This window comes from Lithobates pipiens, unplaced genomic scaffold, assembly GCF_037356315.1.
Source record: "Lithobates pipiens isolate NorthernLeopardFrog02 unplaced genomic scaffold, aLitPip1_a1.2 Scaffold_18, whole genome shotgun sequence".
Lineage (NCBI taxonomy): Eukaryota > Metazoa > Chordata > Amphibia > Anura > Ranidae > Lithobates > Lithobates pipiens.
In genome coordinates this window covers 326,932,474-326,953,222 of record NW_027507758.1, presented here as the reverse complement: position 1 = coordinate 326,953,222, position 20,749 = coordinate 326,932,474, and the positions used below count along the sequence as shown (strand labels likewise).

The 20,749-nt window shown below is 42.4% G+C and overlaps 1 protein-coding gene across 2 annotated transcripts in view; it reads right to left on the bottom strand.

Annotated features, from left to right (window-relative positions):
• CEP162 (centrosomal protein 162) overlaps positions 1-20,749 on the bottom strand; it is a 185,906-nt gene that overhangs the window by 61,608 nt on the left and 103,549 nt on the right. For both annotated transcript variants that reach the window (XM_077487309.1, XM_077487310.1), the window contains 6 exons: positions 19,886-19,989; positions 10,352-10,382; positions 7,136-7,249; positions 4,445-4,636; positions 1,383-1,452; positions 1,058-1,301 (listed from right to left, as the gene is read on the bottom strand). In XM_077487309.1, the coding sequence (XP_077343435.1) occupies positions 1,058-1,301; positions 1,383-1,452; positions 4,445-4,636; positions 7,136-7,249; positions 10,352-10,382; positions 19,886-19,989 (755 nt within the window). The remainder of the gene's footprint in view (positions 1-1,057; positions 1,302-1,382; positions 1,453-4,444; positions 4,637-7,135; positions 7,250-10,351; positions 10,383-19,885; positions 19,990-20,749) is intronic.

The following is a 20,749-nucleotide window of genomic DNA, read 5'->3' as shown; positions in this document are numbered from 1 at the left end:
TGTTTCTGGAATACTTCATCTGCTATAACCCAGGCACTGATCATGTTGCTGAGGCTGCATTCATTAAAATTAAAGTAATGTGCCGTGTGTGTTTTTGGCAGGTAAGGCAGGCTGTAATCAAGAGATTTTAAGAGACAAATTGGCAGGCGGTACCGCAATAAAGAGAATAAATCCATATACCTCTGCCTTAAAAAAACGCAATGTGTACTAAACATTGAGGGTTGTATCATTAAAAAACACAAACCCATGCCAACATACAGGAAAACCGGTTCTTACCTTATCCATGATGCTGAGCCTACTTAGGGTCCAGGCCCCACCTGTCATGGTGGGCACACCTCTGACAGGGTTTCAAGGGTCTAGAAACCATAAAAATAGACCATGCAAGAGAGCCCATGCCGAAAGCAATCATTCAAGACTGGTTCCACCCAGTGGGGTCTGGGTACAGTCCCCAAGTTAAAACTGAAAGGTACAAAGTTTAAAAATTCCAAATAGCCCAGGAAAGAAAGAAAGCCGTCAAATCTTTATAGAATTGTCAGAAAAAAAAAAACTTGAATGGTTTAAAAATTAAAAACTGCTTCAGAAAAGAATAAGTCTATTACCTATGAACATAAAACAAAAAATGGCCCATGGAATGCATGGGATCATATGAGTGCTTACTAGGGGCGGTTTTAGAAAGTTTTTGCCAGTGTCCAACCAAACGAAAGTATCCTGCATATAACCAATGATCTATGAATACTATAATATAATAAGTCCTGTACTATACAATTAAAATTTAATGATATACCATGTAAATGCATTAGCGCCAATGCAGAGTGAAATTATTGCACGCAAAAATAATCTGAATTTACCAGATTTCCTTCTAGCAAGAAAAATTACAAGTGTTAGCTTAATTTACTACAAACTGTGTGCAATAGCAGGGACACCAGGATGGTATAAGAATTTGACCAATCTCACTACTAGTGAAACAGGAAGTAAGCAGACATAACACCTGTTTCAACACAGTACATTCCATTCATTCCAAGGAATGAAAACTAGTAATCAGGTAAAGCACTCTTACGTTACCACGTTCTTCTCCTTGGCGCATAGCAAAAAGTTGAGATCGACTTGGTTCTTTGGAGGCCACAAGCTGATATTGACTGCGATTATCCTGACTCACAGGCTTATTACTATCATGTTGTAGTTCAAATTCAGGCACTGGAAAATTTTCTGATTTTCCACTGAACCACTCCAAATCTATGGATTTCTTCTCTTTCAATACGCCCTTGGGATATTTTTCCACTGATCCATGCTCTGTGTTCTCACTTAAAAGAAAAATTAAATAACATTTCTATACAGGAATATTAGCACATTTTTATCTATAACAGTATGTAAATGCACGTTACCTTAAAGACTTTGCATCAAAGCCCCGTTCTCCTCTAAAAGGCTGCATTAGTTCATCCACAGTAGACATATCTAATAATTAAAAAAAGTAACATATTGGCGCCTGACATAAAAAATAAAAAATGTAGCACCAAAATACTATATTCCAGCAATTTTCTAAAATACTTTGATGACAATAGAATGAATAATACACTCCAATTCTAAAATGCAGTATACAATATATGATGGAAACAAGTCAGAGAACTCACAACAGAATTTGTACTACGAAGCAACTGACCAGTCACCCCACCTGGCTTCTCCACCTTCCACAAATTTTTGCTGAAACATTCCTATCAACTCAGGCCTATCTTTATAATTTACACTCCAAATAAAGGAATGGGCCACATGTCTGTATTATCAAACCTTAAAAAAATATATTTCCAGGAACAAAAAAAAATACAGCTTCCAAGTTCACTGATGTGATCTAAACCCCAAGCAAGCGATCACAAGGCTCCCAGAGTCAGTGAAATTTCTATGTCATTAGAGACTACAATGCATGTGGTTTCCCACATGGCAATTATGGCAAACTATTCAAAGAAACAATGTTTATAAAACTTTGAAGGACAATTTCATCTTTGGTGAAGGGGGCTTAGTAAAAGGTAACTTTACAATGGGTCAGATAACAGATCCTTTAAAGACAAAGTTCACCTTAACCACTTCCATACTGCCAAAGGTCATACAACGTCCCCGGTGCTTCTGGAGGTAGAAGGACTCCACCGGCGCTGGAAGGAAGACATAGAGGAAACCGAGGGACAGATGGTCCCCGGCAATCTTTATGACTCTCGGAGGCCCAGGCACGACAAGGTTTTCCAGGCTGAAGGAGAGATGTGGGGTCATCTCACATCTCTCCACAAAGAGGACCTGACACACACTATTCCTATTACAAGGAATGTTTACATTCCATGTAATAGGAATAAAAGTGATATTTTTATTTTATTTTTTTAAAGGGAAAGTGTAAAAATAAAAACAATTAAATAAAATAAACAAACAATAAAAAGTTAATTAAAGCGCCACCTTCCTCGCACGCAGAAGTGAACGCATATGTAGGTCACGCCCGCATATGTAAACGGTCAAACCACACATAAGGTATCACCGCAAACGTTAAAGCGAGAGCTTTCAGGCTCCTGCAGAAACTCAGTATAGTGGTCTGCCGTACAGGCAGTTATTGGGAAGCAGCAAGATCAGTGAACTATGAGAGTGCTCACCAGTGTCCTCGCAGCTTATTTAGAATTACAATCCGTCTGCCACAATGGATGGTCTGAGGTAGTCCACAGAGTCTGATGAGATCAGAATACCACATACAATGGATATAAAAAGTCTAAACACCCCTGTTAAAATGTCATGTTTCTGTGATGTAAAGAAATGAGACAAAGATGAATAAGACAGAACTTTTTCCACCTTTAATGTGACCTATAAGCTGTATAACTCAGTTGAAAAACATACTGAAATCTTTTGGGGGGGGGGGGGGGCTAAAGTAAAGTAATGTGGTTGCATAAGTGTACTAGTACGTCTTTCCTGACATTTTCTGCCTCGCATCCTACACCAGAAGCCATGATCTGCAGAGAGCTTCCAAAGCATCAGAGGGATCTCATTGTTAAAAGGTATCAGTCAGAAGAAGGGCACAAAAGATTTTCCAAGGCATTAGATATACTATGGAACACAGTGAAGACAGTCATCAAGTGGAGAAAATATGGCACAATAGTGACATTACCAAGAACTGGACATCCCTCCAAAATTGATGAAAAGACAAGAAGAAAACTGGTCCGGAAGGCTGCCAAGAGGCCTACAGCAATATTAAAGGAGCTGCAGGAATCTCTGGCAAGATTCTTCATACCTCCGGGCTATGGGGTAGAGTGGCAAGACGGAAGCCTTTTCTTATAAAGAAAAACATCCAAGTCCGGCTAAATTTTGCAAAAACACATCTGAAGTCTCCCAAAAGCATGTGGTAAAATGTGTTCTGGTCTGATGAAACCAAGGTTGAAATCTATGGTCATAATTCCAAAAGATATGTCTGGCATAAAAACACTTCACATCACCAAAAGAACACCATACCCACCCTGAAGCATGGTGGTGGCAGCATCATGCTTTGGGGCTGTTTTTCTTCAGCTGGAACAGGGGCCTTAGTCAAGCTAGAGGGATTCTGAAATGATTTATCTTGGTCTCATTTTTTCACAGAAACCTGACATTTTAACAGGGGTGTGTAGACGTTTTATACCCACTGTATACGTAGGCCAGCTGATGCAATGTGTATCGCTGAAATGCCTTCCATATTGATCTTGAGGCACAGACAAGGTAAAAGCTTCAGAGGAGGAAAGGTGTAGCTTAGGTTGAACTGATCACACAGAGTGACCAAAACCACTGCTCTGGTTAGAGGAGACCTGAATCTGAAGACAACCCTGTTTGTTGTTGAATCTGGAAGGCAGGAGATCCACATCCTGTGTTCCCCACCAACGCCTACTCAGTAAGTATTGGAGAATGGGACAGCGTAGCAAAGGCTAGAACAGGTGCCAGCACCCTTATTAAAAACTGGAGGTGCATTGGACAACCCAAAAGGGAAGGGTGATCAATTGGTAGATTTGTGTTCCAACATACAGCAAAACACAGTAACAGTGTATATGCTGGAAAGATGGGGAAATGCAGGCAAACACCCTTGATTTCCACTGAATTGAGGAAGTCTCCCGAAAGGAAGGAGACAATAACTGGGTAGATTCCAAACAGAAAGTAATTTTTTTTTGTACACAAGAAGGAAAGTGTTGGATGCTTTCATGTCCAAAACGTGGTGAATGCCCCCTATTGTTTTGTGAATGGTGAACAGGTTGGGGTACTGTCAAAAGTCCCTGGGTGCTTCTAAGTGCCAGTGTCCTGGGGTCACATTACAGGCCTGCCCCACATCTTCCTCATCTTTCAAAATGACATTTGCTTCTCTGGGGAAAAGACATCAAGTCTCCCAGGACCTAGTCTTTCGAAAATTCCATTTGTTTCAAGTTTCAAAATGACTTTTGGTACAAACACTGTTGAATATTACCTGATTCTCCTGTGAGTATCTTTTTCAAGCTCTTTCCTGTTGAATCCCCTGTATCTACAAAAGATGTACTTGTATGGTCTGTGACTTTAAGATAATTCTTCTGCTCATCAGTGTCTTCTGCTAAATGGTTTACATTTTGGTATGCTTGATGCAAAGCTTCCATTTCACTATTTGTGTATTGGTTTGATATACCTAAAAAACAAACAAAAAAAAAACAAACAAAAACGAACACAATTTTGATGAGCGTTTTTTTTTAAAGTCATGCCATTAATCCTATTTTTTCCCCACGACATAGCACCGGTCTGCAGGTGGAATTAAGCCACAGATGAGCCGCTGGCAAACACCCAATATCCTCCTTTTCTCCACTGCACAGCCCCAGTCTGTGGGCAGCTCAAGCCATAGAGGAGACCCCATCAGTCACCCCTTCAGATCATTCCCAGCTATGATGTGGTTATGTAGCAAATTAGAGGAACAAAGAATGCAGAAGGCAGAACTGGAGTATGCACACAGGAGTGGCAATGTTGCATAGGGAAGATGAGTCTGCAGAGCATTGATAACGGAAATGAGGAAGTGCAAGTCACTGGCAGGATCACCAGGTACTATACTGCAATATTTTTTTTTTTCAGGAAAAAAGGGATACAGACAGAATTTTATATCAAGGGCTCTATGAAAAAAATAGATTTTGGGTTTACAGACCCTTTAAAATAAGTCTCATGTGACAATAACAGGCAGGAGAGTGAAAATAATTTGCCGTCTACAGCATAAATACTATAATGAAGAAAACCTACTGTGGGGAAAAGGCTACAAGGGGAAAATAGTTACAGGCATGCATACATAACCCACAGATCACCACATGTGCAATTCAAAAGAAATTAAATATCAAGTTTCATGATTTTCATGCTACACAGAGAAACATGAAAAGCAATCAAAAACACTGACACATTATCATTAAAGCAACTTTCAGTTTTCCTACGCATATTACCACCTTTTCAGCCATGTGTCATACAGCTTATTGAGGGAACCATGCATGCCAACATGTACTGTGACATACTGAAGCAGAACATGATCCCCTCCCTCAGGAGACGGGGCCGCAGGGCAGTATTCCACCATGATAATGACCCCAAACACACCTCAAAGATGACCACTGCCTTGCTAAAGAAGCTGAGGGTAAAGGTGATGGACTGGCCAAGCATGTTTCCAGACCTAAACCCTATTTAGCATCTGTGGGGCATTCTCAAACGGAAGGGGGAGGAGTACAAGGTCTCCAACATCCACCAGCTCTGTGATGTCATCATGGAGGAGTGGAAGAGGACTCCAGTGGCAACCTGTGATACTCTGGTGAACTCCATGCCCCAGAGGGTTAAGGCAGTGCTGGAAAATAATGGTGGCCACACAAAATATTGACACTTTGGGCCCAATTTGGATATTTTCACTTAGGAGTGTACTCACTTTTGTTGCCAGCGGTTTAGGCATTAATGGCTGTGTATTGCGTTATTTTGAGGGGACATCTAATGTACACTGTTATACAAGCTGTACACTCACTACTTTACATTGTAGCAAAGTTTAATTTCTTCAGTGTTGTCACATGAAAAGATTTTATGAAATATAATAAGGGGCTGTTCACACGATGTGCAGTTACAAGCCTTTTTCCTCACTGGATGAATGCAGGCAATTGCAATGACACAATGACAACTGCAATAGTTTTCTATGCGGCATGTTTACAATACACACTGAATTTCTATGTACTGGACATGTGCTCTACAATGCAACACGTTTGCATTTTTTCACACAAACGGATGTAAACATGCATAAACAGAAAATATGCCTTTAAATTCACATTAGGCAGAAAAATGCACGTTAAAAAAGTAGGCAAATAGTGTATAAAATACATACTTGTACATACAGTATATACTTCCCTATTTTCAGCTCGATCCAGCCCGGTCACGATTCTGTGTCAGCCAGCGGCGGCTGCTGGGGAATTGAGACAGCGCCCAACAATGGCTATGAAAGCTAGGAGTAATGCCATCATCCATGGGCTCCCAGGGTACAGCAGTTGTTGGTGGTCCCTCCTCTTCCCTGCAGTTACCGGTGGCTAACCCAGGGGAGCTGGATCACATGACCAGACCGAAGTGGCCTGAAAATAGTATATACATCTATTTTTTACACAGGTTAGTTACTGTTGGTGCTGGGGGGATTTTTAACACTAGGTAGGCTTTCTACTTTTACCCCTTTATGTTGTGTATATGCAGCCAGTTTTTTTTATTTTTACACGGGGGGGCGCATATATGTGTTTCTCTCTTTGTGCTGGGAGAATGCCAAATGGCGCACTCCTAGCACAGAGACCAGGGTCTTATCGAAACCCCCAGGCCCCGGTACCAACCATCAGGCCCCGAGTCTCCTGATTCCGGGTCACCTGATCACTGTATAGCCTCTGATTTGCTACTACAGTGATCAGTCGCTGTGAAGCCCACCCCTGTGGTTTTTCTTTTTGTGAATAGAGAAAGATGATACAACGTATCTCTTTCTTGTTCCTTGCAGTAAGAAAAAAATAGAAAAAGTGTTTAAATTTTTTTGCAAACGCATAAATATAAAAAAAACAAAAAAAAAAACAAATAAAGAAAAATACTTAGATCAAGGTTTGATCTAGGTCAGTGCCAGGGTTAGAGTTTGGGTCAAGTAACTACAACTCACCTGTGCCCATGGCCTCACTGTTCCCTTGTGGTGTAACTGATTCAGGGTCTTCTTGTGGTCGCTGTAAAAGCTTTTGAGTATCAATTGTGGAATCCATTGAGTCAAGCAACAGGACTAGAATGTAAAATAAATGATCATTACAAGTGTATCTCTAGTACAATCTGTGTGCACGATACAATATGAAATAAAGCATGTACTGTGCGCCATGCAAGTGATACTACCACAATTGATAACATTGCTTAACCAGCTGTGGACACTATGCCAAATGATGTATACAAGGTTTAGTACGCCCTTGTCTTTCTGGCCCTCAGCTGCTACCCTTCCTACTTGCTGTCAATTGCCGACTGTCAGAACAACAGTAGATTTGCTGGCCAAATAGCTACGAATTTGTTTTTTTTGATAGCTAGACCCCTTTGTGTGCTAAGATGACACTGCTCCTCCACATAGATACAGAACAGTAAACGCTTACAGCTTAGGACAGGAAATGTGTTATTGTTGGCAGGATTATCAAGTGAAAATAAACGAAAAAAAAAGCCCTAAAACCGATATTAAACCTAAAACCAAAAATGTAATGTCTTGCAGCTTACCAATCATTCCATGCGGTGGCTGCGTTTTTTTTTTTTACTTTTTCCCTCTGTTTTCACCTGGTGATCTGGCCAGTAACACACCTCCTTTATTAAAGTGCCCCTACTCTGGATGAAGGAGCTAAGGGGGCACAGCAGGCAGAAGCATTGTCTATCTGGGGGGAGGGTAGGGTTAAAAGTACTAGTAAGTTTAAATACACTAACACATTGAAGCCAAACTCCAGCATACACTTTATAATCCATTACAGCAAACCATTTTTTTTCTTTTTTTATATGAATAAAAGCTGATCCTTGTAAGCACCCCGGCTAGTGGTAAATGGTTTGTCTCATGCCTGTGAACTGACACATCCAGAAGGGAGGTTATGTTGAAAAACATCAGACTTACTAACTGAATCACCTTATGAAAGTGGAAAAATTAAAGCCTAAAAAAGAAAACAAATGCAGCCATCGCATCTATTTGGTAAGCTGTAATATAATAAATGTTTGCTTTTAGGTTTAATACTGCTTTAAAAAAAAAAAAAAAAGAAAGCTATTGCAGCCACTACATCTAAGGATCTTTCAGCTTCAACAAATTGCATTTTTCTTCTTGGGTAAAGATATGTTTTTACTTAACAAAAAAAAAAAAAAAAAAAAAGGCTTCCTCTGTTACAAAGCCAAGAACAATGTTAACCAGTACCCGATCAATTTGGCATTTTCACTAGATGAAAAAGCAAATTTTGTTACATATACAAATGTTCATTGTGCCTCAGCACAATTAGTACTCTGAAAAAATGTGTAGCTTGTCTGAAATTCCTCCTTAAAGCGGTTGTATAGTCTTTTTATATATAATAAGGCTTACCTGTAGGTAAACAAAATCTCTCCTAAACGCACAGGGGATTCTCGGCTGAAAGTCTGGCAGACGCCGGACCGTGCCAGAAAGAAGTCTCCTGCGCGCATGAGTGGGAGTGACGATATCGTGGCTCCAGCCACTCACAGCGCCGGAGCCACGATACCCGGAAGACGCCGAGGGAACATGTCAGCTCCCTCGGCGTGGATCGGGTGAGATGTCGGGGGCTCGTTCTAAGGTAAGTATTTCATAATGAGCTAGTATGCGTACTAGCTCATTATGCCTTTTCCCTTGCAGGTCAGGAAAAAATAGAAAATAAAAACACGTCAGCGGGTTTACTCCCGCTTTAAAAAAAAAAAAAAAGAAAAAATCTCTGTCCCTAATGAGTTTGCCAGGGGCTCACAGAAACAAAATGTAGACCAATGTAGAAAAAAAATCTCAGTACTTACCTGCTCTGTGCAGTGGTTTTGCACAAAGCAGCCCAGATCCTCCTCTTCTCGGGTCCCCAGCTGGAGCTCCTGGCCCCCTCCCTCCTGTCGAGTGCAACTTGCTATGGGGGCATCCTAACCGAGCTGCAGCTCTGTGTATGCATTCAGACACAGAGCCACGGCCCACCCCAGGCCCTTCTCTTCTGATTGGATAACTGAGTTTGATTGAAAGCAGGAGTCAATAGTGCCACTGCTGTGTCTCAGCCAATCAAGAGGGAGAGTCCCAGGGGAGGTACTCTTGGACATCGCATCGCTGGATAGTGATGGGGCTCATGTAAGTATTAGGGGGGCTGCTGCACTCAGAATGCTTTTTATCTTAATGCATAGAATGCATTAATGGGGTTGTAAAGGTGGAAGTTTTTTATCTTAATGCATTAAGATAAAAAGCCTTCTGTGCGTAGCAGCCCTGCTCATACATACCTGAGGTCCCTCTCTGTCCAGCGATGTCCACAAGTGTCTCAGCTGTCCGGGATTCTCCTTCCTGAGACACAGCAGTGGTGCCATTGGCTCCCACTGCTGTCAAAGTCAGCTAGCCAATCAGGGGAAAGAGGAGGTGGGGTTTGGTTTTTGGGCATGGGATTCCTTTCAAGATCCATAACAGACTCAAAGGGTCAAGCCAAAGTTTAAACAAAAAACAGGGTGGGGTTCCCCTTCAAGATCCTCAGAGCACAAATCGAATCATGATGATCCGACTCTGAGGCGACTTCCATTCAAATCGATGAGCTGAAAGTCAGATCAGTTAAGACGGCTCTCATAGGGAACCATTGATTTTGACATGTCAAAAAGAAAAAAAAAAAAACCAACAATTGACGCGTTAAGCCGCGTTTAGCACCTTCAGATGTCTTTACAGCTGTAATGCTGGTCTTCAAAACCCTGTTTTTTTTTGCAGCTTGAAAACACCTATGTCACTTGCAGCTCCTAAAAGCCTGCATGTGCACGAGGCCATAGAACATGGAGAGGCATTTTTAAGTTGCAAAAAAATAATAATAATACATCTGATGCTCGTAAAAGCAGCTGTAAAAATGCCCTGTGTGCATTGGGACTTAGAGCTATAAAACTTATATGTTTGATACATTTGGGAATGAATAAGAAACCTACGCAGCTTATAGGAGAAACAGGACAAACCAGTAGGCTGTCACCAGTGTAATAACCCCTGATATTGCTATAAGTAGGTTGAAAGTAAAAAAGGAGACAGGAGGTTGCAAAGCAGCAGGCTACGAATAGTGGTTGGTTATTGGGCTATAGAGTGTGAATTGTAGAGTTGCTGAAAATCTGTATGGAATCTTTTAATAAATACTGTCTACAAACACACACTCACCTTTGGCAAGCATTTCATGCTTTTCTTCTTCCTAAAAAGTTAAGAGAAGCATTTTAATTAAAGTGGTTCTAAGTCAAGATAAATTGAACAGCATTCTTATTTACCCTAAAACACATAGTTGCGCTCACAAATTTACACAGATGCCTGGCAGAAGTAAGATTTAAAAAAACTTTGTTCTTAAAGTACATCTGAACCCCAATTTTTTTCCCATTTTAGACAGAGCAGGGAATATAGGAAGGAAATCTTTCCAATGTAAGGGAATTCCCCTCTAATGCCGCGTACACACGACTGGACTTTTCGAGGGACTAGGTCCGGCGGTCTTTCCGACGGAGTTTTGGTGGAGTTCCGACGGACTTTCCGAATGAACGGACTTGGCCACACACAATCACACCAAAGTCCGACGGATTCGAACGTGATGACATACAACTGGACTAGAATAAGGAAGTTCATAGCCAGTAGCCAATAGCTGCTCTAGCGTCAGTTTTTGTCCGTTGGACTAGCATACAGACGAACGGATTTCTCGGTCCGGCGGAGTTCCGGTGCAAAAATTTAAAACATGTTCTATTTCTAAAGTCTGCCGGATTTTTGGCAAGCAAAGGTCCGATGGAGCCCACACAAGATCGAATTGTCCGACGGACTCGTTCCGTCAGACCTTTGCTGTCAGAAAGTCCAGTCGTGTGTACGTGGCATTAGCTGTCATGTGTTACCATTGAAAGATTTCCCCCTCTTTTCCTGTTCTATTGGCAACTCAAAATATTGGATTTGCCTTATTTTCATTTTTAGTGACAATGGTGATAAAGTACAATTAGAGAAAAAGCTAATTTACCCAACGTGGATACAGACAGTAACCCGTGGTTGTATATCCTCGCTACGCTATCCAAATCTAAAAAAATAATTTCTCTTTAGTTATGTTTGGTTATCCTGTGTTGCGCCTTTAGTGTCAATGATGGCTTGCAGTCTTATGATGGTTGAGAATGAGGCCCTTTATTTTCTCATGTAGTAAAGCTGTTCAAATGCTAAGGTTGTCTAGTGTGAAATGCATGTTTGAGATCTCACCAAAGTTGTTGTTGAGGTAAAGAGATTGATAGCCACCCCAGAACATTTACTTGTTTCTAAAGCAGCCACTGAAGGGTCAACCGGGCTTTTGGTTACAGATTATTGTTATGTTGGTGTGCTCCATTTATCAAAAGCTGATATCAGAAAATATTGAAAGAAAAATGCTGTTAATATGCTGTGTTCTCTTGCCATCAATTATGACTAAATGTATTGTACTGTAGTAGCTCACAAAATCCTAAATAATAAGTTATCCATCTCAATGCTTCAAGGTAGGTATGGTGGGCTTTTATCCATAGGCCTTATTAACGCCTCTCTGAACATAGTGTTTAGTCAGATCACATCAAATATTTTGTTCTAGAAGTTTTGAGGTTCTTCTGGGTGGTGTTTGGTAAATTATAAGTGGCCTGTCTTGTGGCATTGATGCAGCAAAAATTACTATCATTTTACAAATTCTGCCAAGGGTATATAAACTTGTCTGACCAACTATATAGAGTGTATTCATAAAGTATTCAGACCCCCTTCCCTTTTTTTCAATTTTGTTATATTTCGCTCTGATGCTTCAGTTGTTTAAAATAGTTTTTCTATAACAGCTTACCTGTACAATCCTTTTCTTGGAGTACATCATGGCACACAGAGCAGCCATAGTAATTACTATGTGGGTTATAAGCCACCTTCAGGTGATGGACACTGGCACACTTAAGACAGGAAGTCCCTCCCTATATAACCCCTCCCATACAGGAAGTACCTCAGTTTTGTAGCAAAGCAATAATTATCCCAACAAGAGGGGAGGGACCTCAGTGTCCCGTGATGTACTCCAAGAAAAGGATTTTATAAGTAAGCTGTTATAAAAATCCTATTTTCTTTATCGTACATCACAGGACACAGAACAGCCATAGTAATTACTATGTGGGATGTCCCAAAGCAATGCCATCTGAGGGGAGGGAGACACAGAAAAAAAGCAGGCTGCCATCAGACGTGAGGACCTATACTGCTGCCCGCAGTACACTGCACCAAGAGGCAGCATCCTCATGCCCTTTTACATCCACCTAATAGAATCTGGTGATTGTATGGACCGAAGACCAAGTTGCAGCCTTGCAGATCTGAGTCATGGATGCTTGGCGATGCACTGCCCAGGAAGCACTTACTGCTCTGCTAGAGTGCGCTCTAACTTGAAAAGGTGGAAGCCTCCTTTTCAAACGATGAGCCTGGATAATAACTTGCCGAATCCACTTAGAAATAGTAGACTTTGATGCTGCCTGTACCTTCCTGGGACATTCTAGCAGCAAACAAAACATCAGTTTTCCATATATGAGCTGTTGCTTTCAGATAGACTCGGACTGCCCTCACTATATCAAGCGAGTTCAAAGACTTCTTCACAGAACTAGGTTCTGGAAAAAACGATGGCAGGGTCACATCTTGGTTCAGATGAAAGGACGGGGCGAGGAAGCAACACCACCCTGTCCCCGTGAACAATTAAATAGGGCTCTTTACAAGAAAAAGCAGCCAACTCTGATACTCTTCTAGCAGAAGAGATAGCAACCAGAAATACCAATTTCCTTGTCAAAGATACAGTATAAATGGGATATGGCGTATCAGCTCAAAAGGCTGTTTTGTAACACCGACAAAACTAGATTCAAGTTCCATGGGCACAAGGGTGATCTAATTGGTGTATTTATACGCATTACCCCTTGTATGAAAGCCGGATTAGGGAATGTGAAGCAAGCGGTCTTTGAAACAACACTGATAAGGCTGAGTTCTAACCCTTGATAGTACTCAAGGCCAGCTTAATTTCTACTCCCAGCTGTAGAAAGGCAAGAATTCTACCTATGACATACTTCCGAGGATGCCATCTCTTGGATTCACACCAAGATACATAAATCCTCCAGACCCTATAGTAAATGATTCTGGAGGCCGGATTCCTAGCATTAATCAGGGTAACTACCACTGAACCTGAAAGCCCCTGACTCTTTAGAATGTGGGCTTCAATAGCCAAACCGTTACATTTAGCATTTGTAAGGAAGAATGGAACACTGCGAGAGCAGGTCTGGACGGAGTGGAAGGGACCATGGGTCCCCTACTGCCATCTTTATGATCTCTGCAAACCAGGATCTTCTGGGCCATGCCGGGGCTACAAGAATTACCGGCTTCTCCTCTAGCTTCATTCTGCGAAGAAGCCGTGGTAGAAGCTGAACTGGAGGGAACGCATAAATGAGTGAAAACTGATCCCACTGAGTGGCTAACGCATCTGTCCCGTATGCGAGTGGATCCCTTGTCCTTGACACAAAGTTGATTAACTTTTTGTTGAACCTGGACACTTAAGAAATCTGCTTGCCAATTCTCCACCCCTAGAATGAAAACTGCAGATAGACAGACAAAGTACATGCCACTCTGCCCAAACCAGAATATGGTTCACCTCCCTCTGGCTTGCATGACTTCTCGTACCCGCTTGGTGATTGATGTAGGCCACTGCCGTGGCATTGTCGGATTGAATCCTGACAGGACAATGCTGCAGACGTGCTGCCCGAATCTCCAGGATGTTAAAGGGCAAGGTCTTCTCGGCTTCGGATCACTTCCTTTGGACCGTAGCCTCCTCTAGGACTGCTCCACAGCTTGACAGGCTGGCATCCGCCGTTACAATCTTGCAAGAAATGGGCCTGAAGGATTTCCCCTTTTGCAAGTTCTTGGACATCAACCACCAACTGAGGCTCTGGCAAATGCTTGGAGCCAGATACATTGGCAAGGCCAAGGCTTGTACTTTCTTGTTCCAAGCCGACAGGATACTGTTTTGTAAGAGTCTTGAATGAAATTGGGCATGGGTAATTGCTTCGAATGAAGCCACCATCTTCCCTAACAACCTCATGCTGAGGCGAATGGAAGGCTTCTTTCTCGCCTTGACCACCAGGACCAGCTGCGCTGACCTTTGATTGATGTAAACACACTTTTTTCTGGGCTGTGTCTATGACCAGACTCAAGTACTCCTTTTTACTGGGTGCAAGGCTGATTTCTCTAGGTTGAGAATCCAGCCCAGGAATTTCAGATACTTGACCGTGCTGGACACAGTCTATTCTAAGTGATCTATCAGCTGATCTACCAGCAGTAGGTCATCCAGATATGTCATTACTGCTATACCCCGGGCCCTTAGCCTTGCCAGAAGCAGGGTTAAAAGCTTTGTAAACACCCGGGGTGTGGTAGCCAACCCGAAGGGCAGGGCCACAAATTGTAAGTGGCGGTGCTCTACTGTGAACCGTAGGAACTTTTGGGGAGCTGGGAAAATAGGCACATGCAGGTATGGAGCCTTGAAGTCTATTGACGCTAAAAGCTCTCCCCCACCTAGGGTGGAGACCTCTGACCAGATTGACTCTTTGGAGTGAGGTTCTTTTGAATACTAGCCCGCTCTGCGCCTGCACCATTAACGAATATGCACGCTGAAACCCATGTGCACGTCAGCCACGCTAACCACGCCCCCTTTTCCCACCGTCCAAATGTTCTAACTAAAACATTTGCTTCCCACGTGTGTGCACGAGATGCCCACTAGGAGGGAGGCGAAGAGGAAAAGAGTCTTCCTAGGGGGATCACCAGCGCGTCATAGAAGACGGATGATTCCCCCCCCCCCCCCCCATTTTCCTCCTATAAACTGAGGCTGGAGAAAGGCAAGCTGATCCTCCAAGACCTGCTTGCATTGAGCATCATCACTGGGAAGCATGGTAAGTAAACAGCAGGTATGTTTAGACTTTTACACCCTCTAGTGGCAGAAGACAGGCAAGACCACAACTGTCCAAAAGCAGGAAGAAATCCATAAATGAACCATGTGTGTTCCTTAGGATTATCTTCACTTACCTTTCCCGCCACAGGATACTGCTGGAGACCAGACAGACCCAATCTTCCCCCATCACGGCGGGATAAGTCATGACAGACCTTCGGGACTGGGACTCCACTTACGGGGTTCCCCTTTCCTGGACCTGTATAGCACCCTGCCAGAAAACCTTTAGGTATTCAGAAGAAAGACCAAAGTGCTGGATCCCAGGGTCCAGCTCTTCAAGGTGAAGCATTACAGGCATAACCTTGTTCTTCTTCCACGCAACCCAGGTACCATCCCATCTTGGCCTTTTCCTAATACCTTGAATGAATGCTGTTGCATAGCTCCTTGACCCAGTAAGGATCCTGTAGCGGAGTTCTCTTTAACACTTCTTTACCTGTGACCAACACCTTAGACACTGGTGAAAAAACGCAAGGTACTCCCTGTATGGGAGGGGTTATATAGGGAGGGTCTTCCTGTCTTGGGTGTGCCAGTGTCCATCACCTGAAGGTGGTCTATAACCCACATAGTAATTACTATGGCTGCTCTGTGTACCGCAATGTACGATAAATAAATTATTTTTTTCTCATTAATCTACACTCTCAAGCTCAGTCAGCTTGGATGGGGACCATCAGTGGACAGCTATTTTCAGGTCTCTGCAGAGATGTTCAATAGGGTTCAATTCAGGGCTTGGGCCACGCCTGTGTTGTCTTGGCTGTGTGCTTAGGATCGCTGTCACGTTAGATGGTGAACCTTCGGCCCAATCTGAGTTCCTGAGCACTGTGGAGCAGATTTTCTTTGAGGATATTGCTGCACCATTCAGGTTTCCCTCAACCCTGACTAGTCTCCTAATCACTTTTGCTGAAAAACACACCCACAGCATGATGCCGCCACCATCATGCTTCACTGTTGGGATGGTATTGAGCAGGTGATGAGCGTGCCTGGTTTCCTCCAGATATAACATTTAGAATTGAGGCCAAACAGTTTAATCTTGGTTTCATCGGGCTAGAGAATTTTGCTCCTCACAGTCTGAAAGTGAGTGATTTTTTGCAAACTCCAAGCAGGCTTTCATGTGTTTTGCACAAAGGAGAGGCTTCCAACTAGCTACTCTGCCATAAAGCTCAGATCAGTGGAGGGCTGCAGTGGTGGTTGTCTTTCTGAAACTTTGTCCCATCTCCACACAGGAGCACAGTGACCATCGGGTTTTCCACCTCTCTTACTAAGACCTTTCTCCCTCAATTGCTCAGTATGGCAGGGTGACAAGATCTTGGAAGAGTCCTAGCTGTGCCAAAAGTTTTCCATTTGAGAATTATGGAGGCCACTGTGCTCTTGGGCACTTTCAGTTCAGCAGACTGTTTTTGTAGCCTTCCCTAGATCTGTGCCTTGTAATAGTCCTGTCTCTGAGCTCTACAGGCAGTGATACAGCATGCACTGTCAGCTCTGATGCCTTTTATGGAGAGGTGTGTGCCTATCGGAATCACATCAAAATCAAGAAGTAGAAACATCTCTGCAATGATTAAGTGAAATGGGAGGTACCGGAGCTAAATTTTAATTGTTGTTGCAAAGGATCTGAATACTTCTGCAAATATGATATTTCAATTCAGATTTTTCTTTTTCATACATTAAATGAAGAGGGGTCCGAATAATTTATCGATGCAATGTACAAACTGAATGGCAATTCTGTATAAATTTCAATCTAGCCCCCAGGAAATAGGCACAACTATTTTGAAAACATAGTAACACTCGATTAGAGCACTTCACATTTCCTTGAAAATACGGGGATAGAAAACTGATGGCTAAAATAGCACAGCATTATGCGCCATGACATACACTATTGCCAGCAAAATGCACTGTTATGAATAAGGAGATTGACGATACATTTTAAACATGCTAGTGTTTTTAACCACTTAAAAAGGGGTGTTCTAGCTGTTTTTTTTATTTTGTTTTTTAAAGTCAGCAGCTACAAACACAGTAGCTGCTGACTTTTATTAAGGACACTTACCTGTCCAGCGAACCCGCAATGTCAGCCCCCCCCCCCCCCCCCGAGGCCGACCTGTCCATTGGTGCCGCCATCCTAACTAAAGGAAACAGGCAGTGGAGCCTTGCGGCGTCACTGCCTGTTTCCTACTGCACATGTCATGTGGCACTTTGTGAACGGCCCCGTTGTTTCCTGGGACACGCACATGTCCCAGAAGACAACGGGGCCGCTCGCCAAGGAGGGGGAATTGAAGAAACAGCGCAGCGGAATAGGAAGATACAGATTAGGAAGACTTCCTAGCAACAGGGGTTTCTGGTGAGTAAAAAATAACTAAAAAAATTTAACTTTTTTTTTTTTTTTTTTTTTTTTAAGGACAGTCTCGTTTTGAGATTTGGTGTTGAAATTTTTTTTTTTGCTAGAAAAAACCCCCAAACATTATAGATTTTTTTTTCTAACACTCTAGAAAATAAAATGGTGGTCGTTGCAATACTTTCTGTCACACCGTTTTTGTACAGCGGTCTTACAATCGCACTTTTTTAAGAAAAAATACACTTTTTGAATTAAGACATAAGACGACAGTTAAGTTAGCCCAATGTTTTCTTATATTGTGAAAGATGATGTTATGCTGAGGCCAGTCGGCATGGCAACTCTCCTTACTACGGAACCTTCCACGTGACAAACAGCCGCTCGGACAAGCGGCACTATACGTTAGGCTTGTGCGTTGCGCTCCAAGCCTTTGGTCACGCCAGGCGGACGCCACCTTGTGTCCGACTTCAGACTACACTACCCAGCGTGCACCACACCTCCTTTCCAGAGTCTTAACCATCATACGGAGCAGGACAAAACCCCTCCCCTCCACCCTACAGGCTTAGAGCGGCGACGCCCTAGTCTCGCAGTCCATCTACTAACAGTGAGTGACTTCAGGAACACAGTTCCTTTTATCTGCACTTGACAAAGTTCTGTTTTCCATCAAGTACTGTAATTTCCCCTTTCTGGGTGAGGATTGTTCGCAATCACCAAGTCCCCATGTTCCAGCTGATTGGTGGCAGTGCAGTTTTTTTGTAACCTCAAAGTCACAAGTAAAAGACTTCAGGGGAGATTTATCACAAAACATCTGTCAGTTTACATTTTGACTTTATGTTACGATCGATGGTTTTTGTGCTTCCAAGATCCCAGGAGGATCAGATGTCTTTGTCATTGTTCTTTTATATTTAATAAATGATTTTCATGTGTTTTCTCATACCATATCACAAGTTTCTTTGTTGCGCCTTTTCTTGATTGATTGTTTTTCGTATCTTATCCCACCAAGTCCAAAGTGGTTCAACAGCTGCACATTGACACTAACTATAGGACATCATTTTAAATAACGAGTATCTTGCCATATGGACAACCGCTCTCAACAAAGGGAATATTCATTTGTGCGTCAATGACTTTTTTGGTTTATGTTCTGAGTAAATTGATACCCATGCTTCAAAATTGCGCCCGCTCGCGGAATGGCGGAAAACTTTTGCCCTTAAAAATCTCTAGGCAATGTTTAAAAAATTCTACAGGTTGCATGTTTTAAGTTACAGAGAAGGTCTAGAGCTAGAATTATTGCTCTCGCTCTAAAGATCGCGATGATACCTCACGTGTGGTCTTCATATGCGGGTGCTACTTACGCATGCGTTTGCTTCTGCGCGTGACCTCGGGGGGACATGGTGCGTTAAAAATATTTTTTTATTTTTACACTGCTGTTTAAAAAAAAATTGCGTCACTTTTATTCCTATTACAAGGAACGTAAACATCCCTTGTAATAGAAAAAAAGCATGACAGGACCTCTTAAATATGAGATCTGGGGTCAAAAAGACCTCAGATCTCTTATTTACACTAAAATGCAATAAAAAAAAGAAAAGAAAAAAAAAGTCCCTTTAAGAGCTATGGGCGGAAGTGACGTTTTAACATTGCTTCCGCCTTGCAATGGTATGGAGCCGGGTGGCGACTATCTTCCCCTCACTTAGCTCCATACCACAGAGGGGACAGGACCCGATCGCCTTCGCCTTCGCTAAGCAGCGGAGGGCACCGGAGCGTGGCGGGAAGGGGGGCCCTCTCCCGTCACCAATAAAAGTGATTTTGCGGCAAATCTGCCCCTTTTATCTGAAAGCCGCCCACCCGCTGAAGAAGTGGATATTGGGGTTATGGCAGCAGCTAGCTGCCATAACCCCGGTATCCACGGTATTCCACTTCAAACAGCCAACGTATAATGATGGCGGGCGGTCAGCAAGTGGTTAAAAAGCACCAAGAAAATTTGATTTATGCAAATAAATTAGCATGCTAGTATCTGCAGCATCTATAGTCCTAGGCTGCATTCACACCTGAGGGTTTTTAAAGTCACACAATTTTGCCACGATTTTTATAGCGTTTTTGGCGTGATTTTGTACAGGTCACCAATGTAAAAAGCAGAACGCCTGTAATCTGCCCCAAAGAAGCTCCTGTTCTTTTTTGAGCTTAAGGCGTTTTTCAGGCGATCTGCTTCAGGTGACCAAACGCTTAGATGTGAACATGTGCCATTGAAATGAATGGGATTTTGAAGGTGTTTTTTTTCAGGAGTTTTATGAGCTGAAAACTCTCAGGTGTGAATACAGCCTAAGTTACAAACTTGCAATTGCCTATCTGTCCAGAAAAAGATAAAAAAAAAAAAAAAAAAAAAAAGAAGAAACCAACCAACCAGATTATTCACTTTTTTTATGTTTTCCAGACCATCATTTTCATCGTTTCTGACAAGGGGGCTAAGAGATTCAGGGTCATCTTCAAAGTCCTCACTGTAATTTCCTGTGAGAAAAGTGTTCCATTTATATTGTGACATTAATGATTTCTAAATGCAACAAAAAAAAATGTACTTTCTCAAGACAGATTTTATAATGGACTATTACAAACTCAACTAAAATCTAGCCGTTTATATTTTCATTATACACTGAGCAACGCTTTTGTGTTTGCCCCTATTTATCATAAGCTGAACGCAAAGATCTACAACTTTTTCTTTGTACACAAAAGGTTACTCAAACATTGTTCACAAATCTGTCCAAATCCATGAGCACTTGATAATCCATCCACCTCACAGGTGTGGCAAATCAAGATGCTGATTAGACACCGTGATTATTGCACAGCGGTGCTTTAGAAAACTGGTCACTATCTGGTGTGACAACCATTTGCCTCACGCAGTACAACAAATCTCCTTCACATAGCGTTAATCAGGTTGTTGATTGTGACCTGTGGAATGTTGCTCCATTCCTCTTCAATGGCTGTGCGAAGTTGCTAGATATTGGTAGGAACTGGAACACGCTGTCTGTCGTATACGTCGATCCAGAGCATCCCAAATATGCTCAATGGGTGACATGTGCGGTGAGTATGGTGGCCATGCAAGAACTGGGATGTTTTCAGCTTCCAGGAATTGTGTACTGATCCTTTTGAAAGATGGGGTCCGTGCATTATTATGCTGCAACATGAGGTGGTGGTTGTGGATAAATGGCACAACAATGGGCCTCAGGATCTTATCACGGTATGTTGGTACATTCCAAATGGCATAAATAAA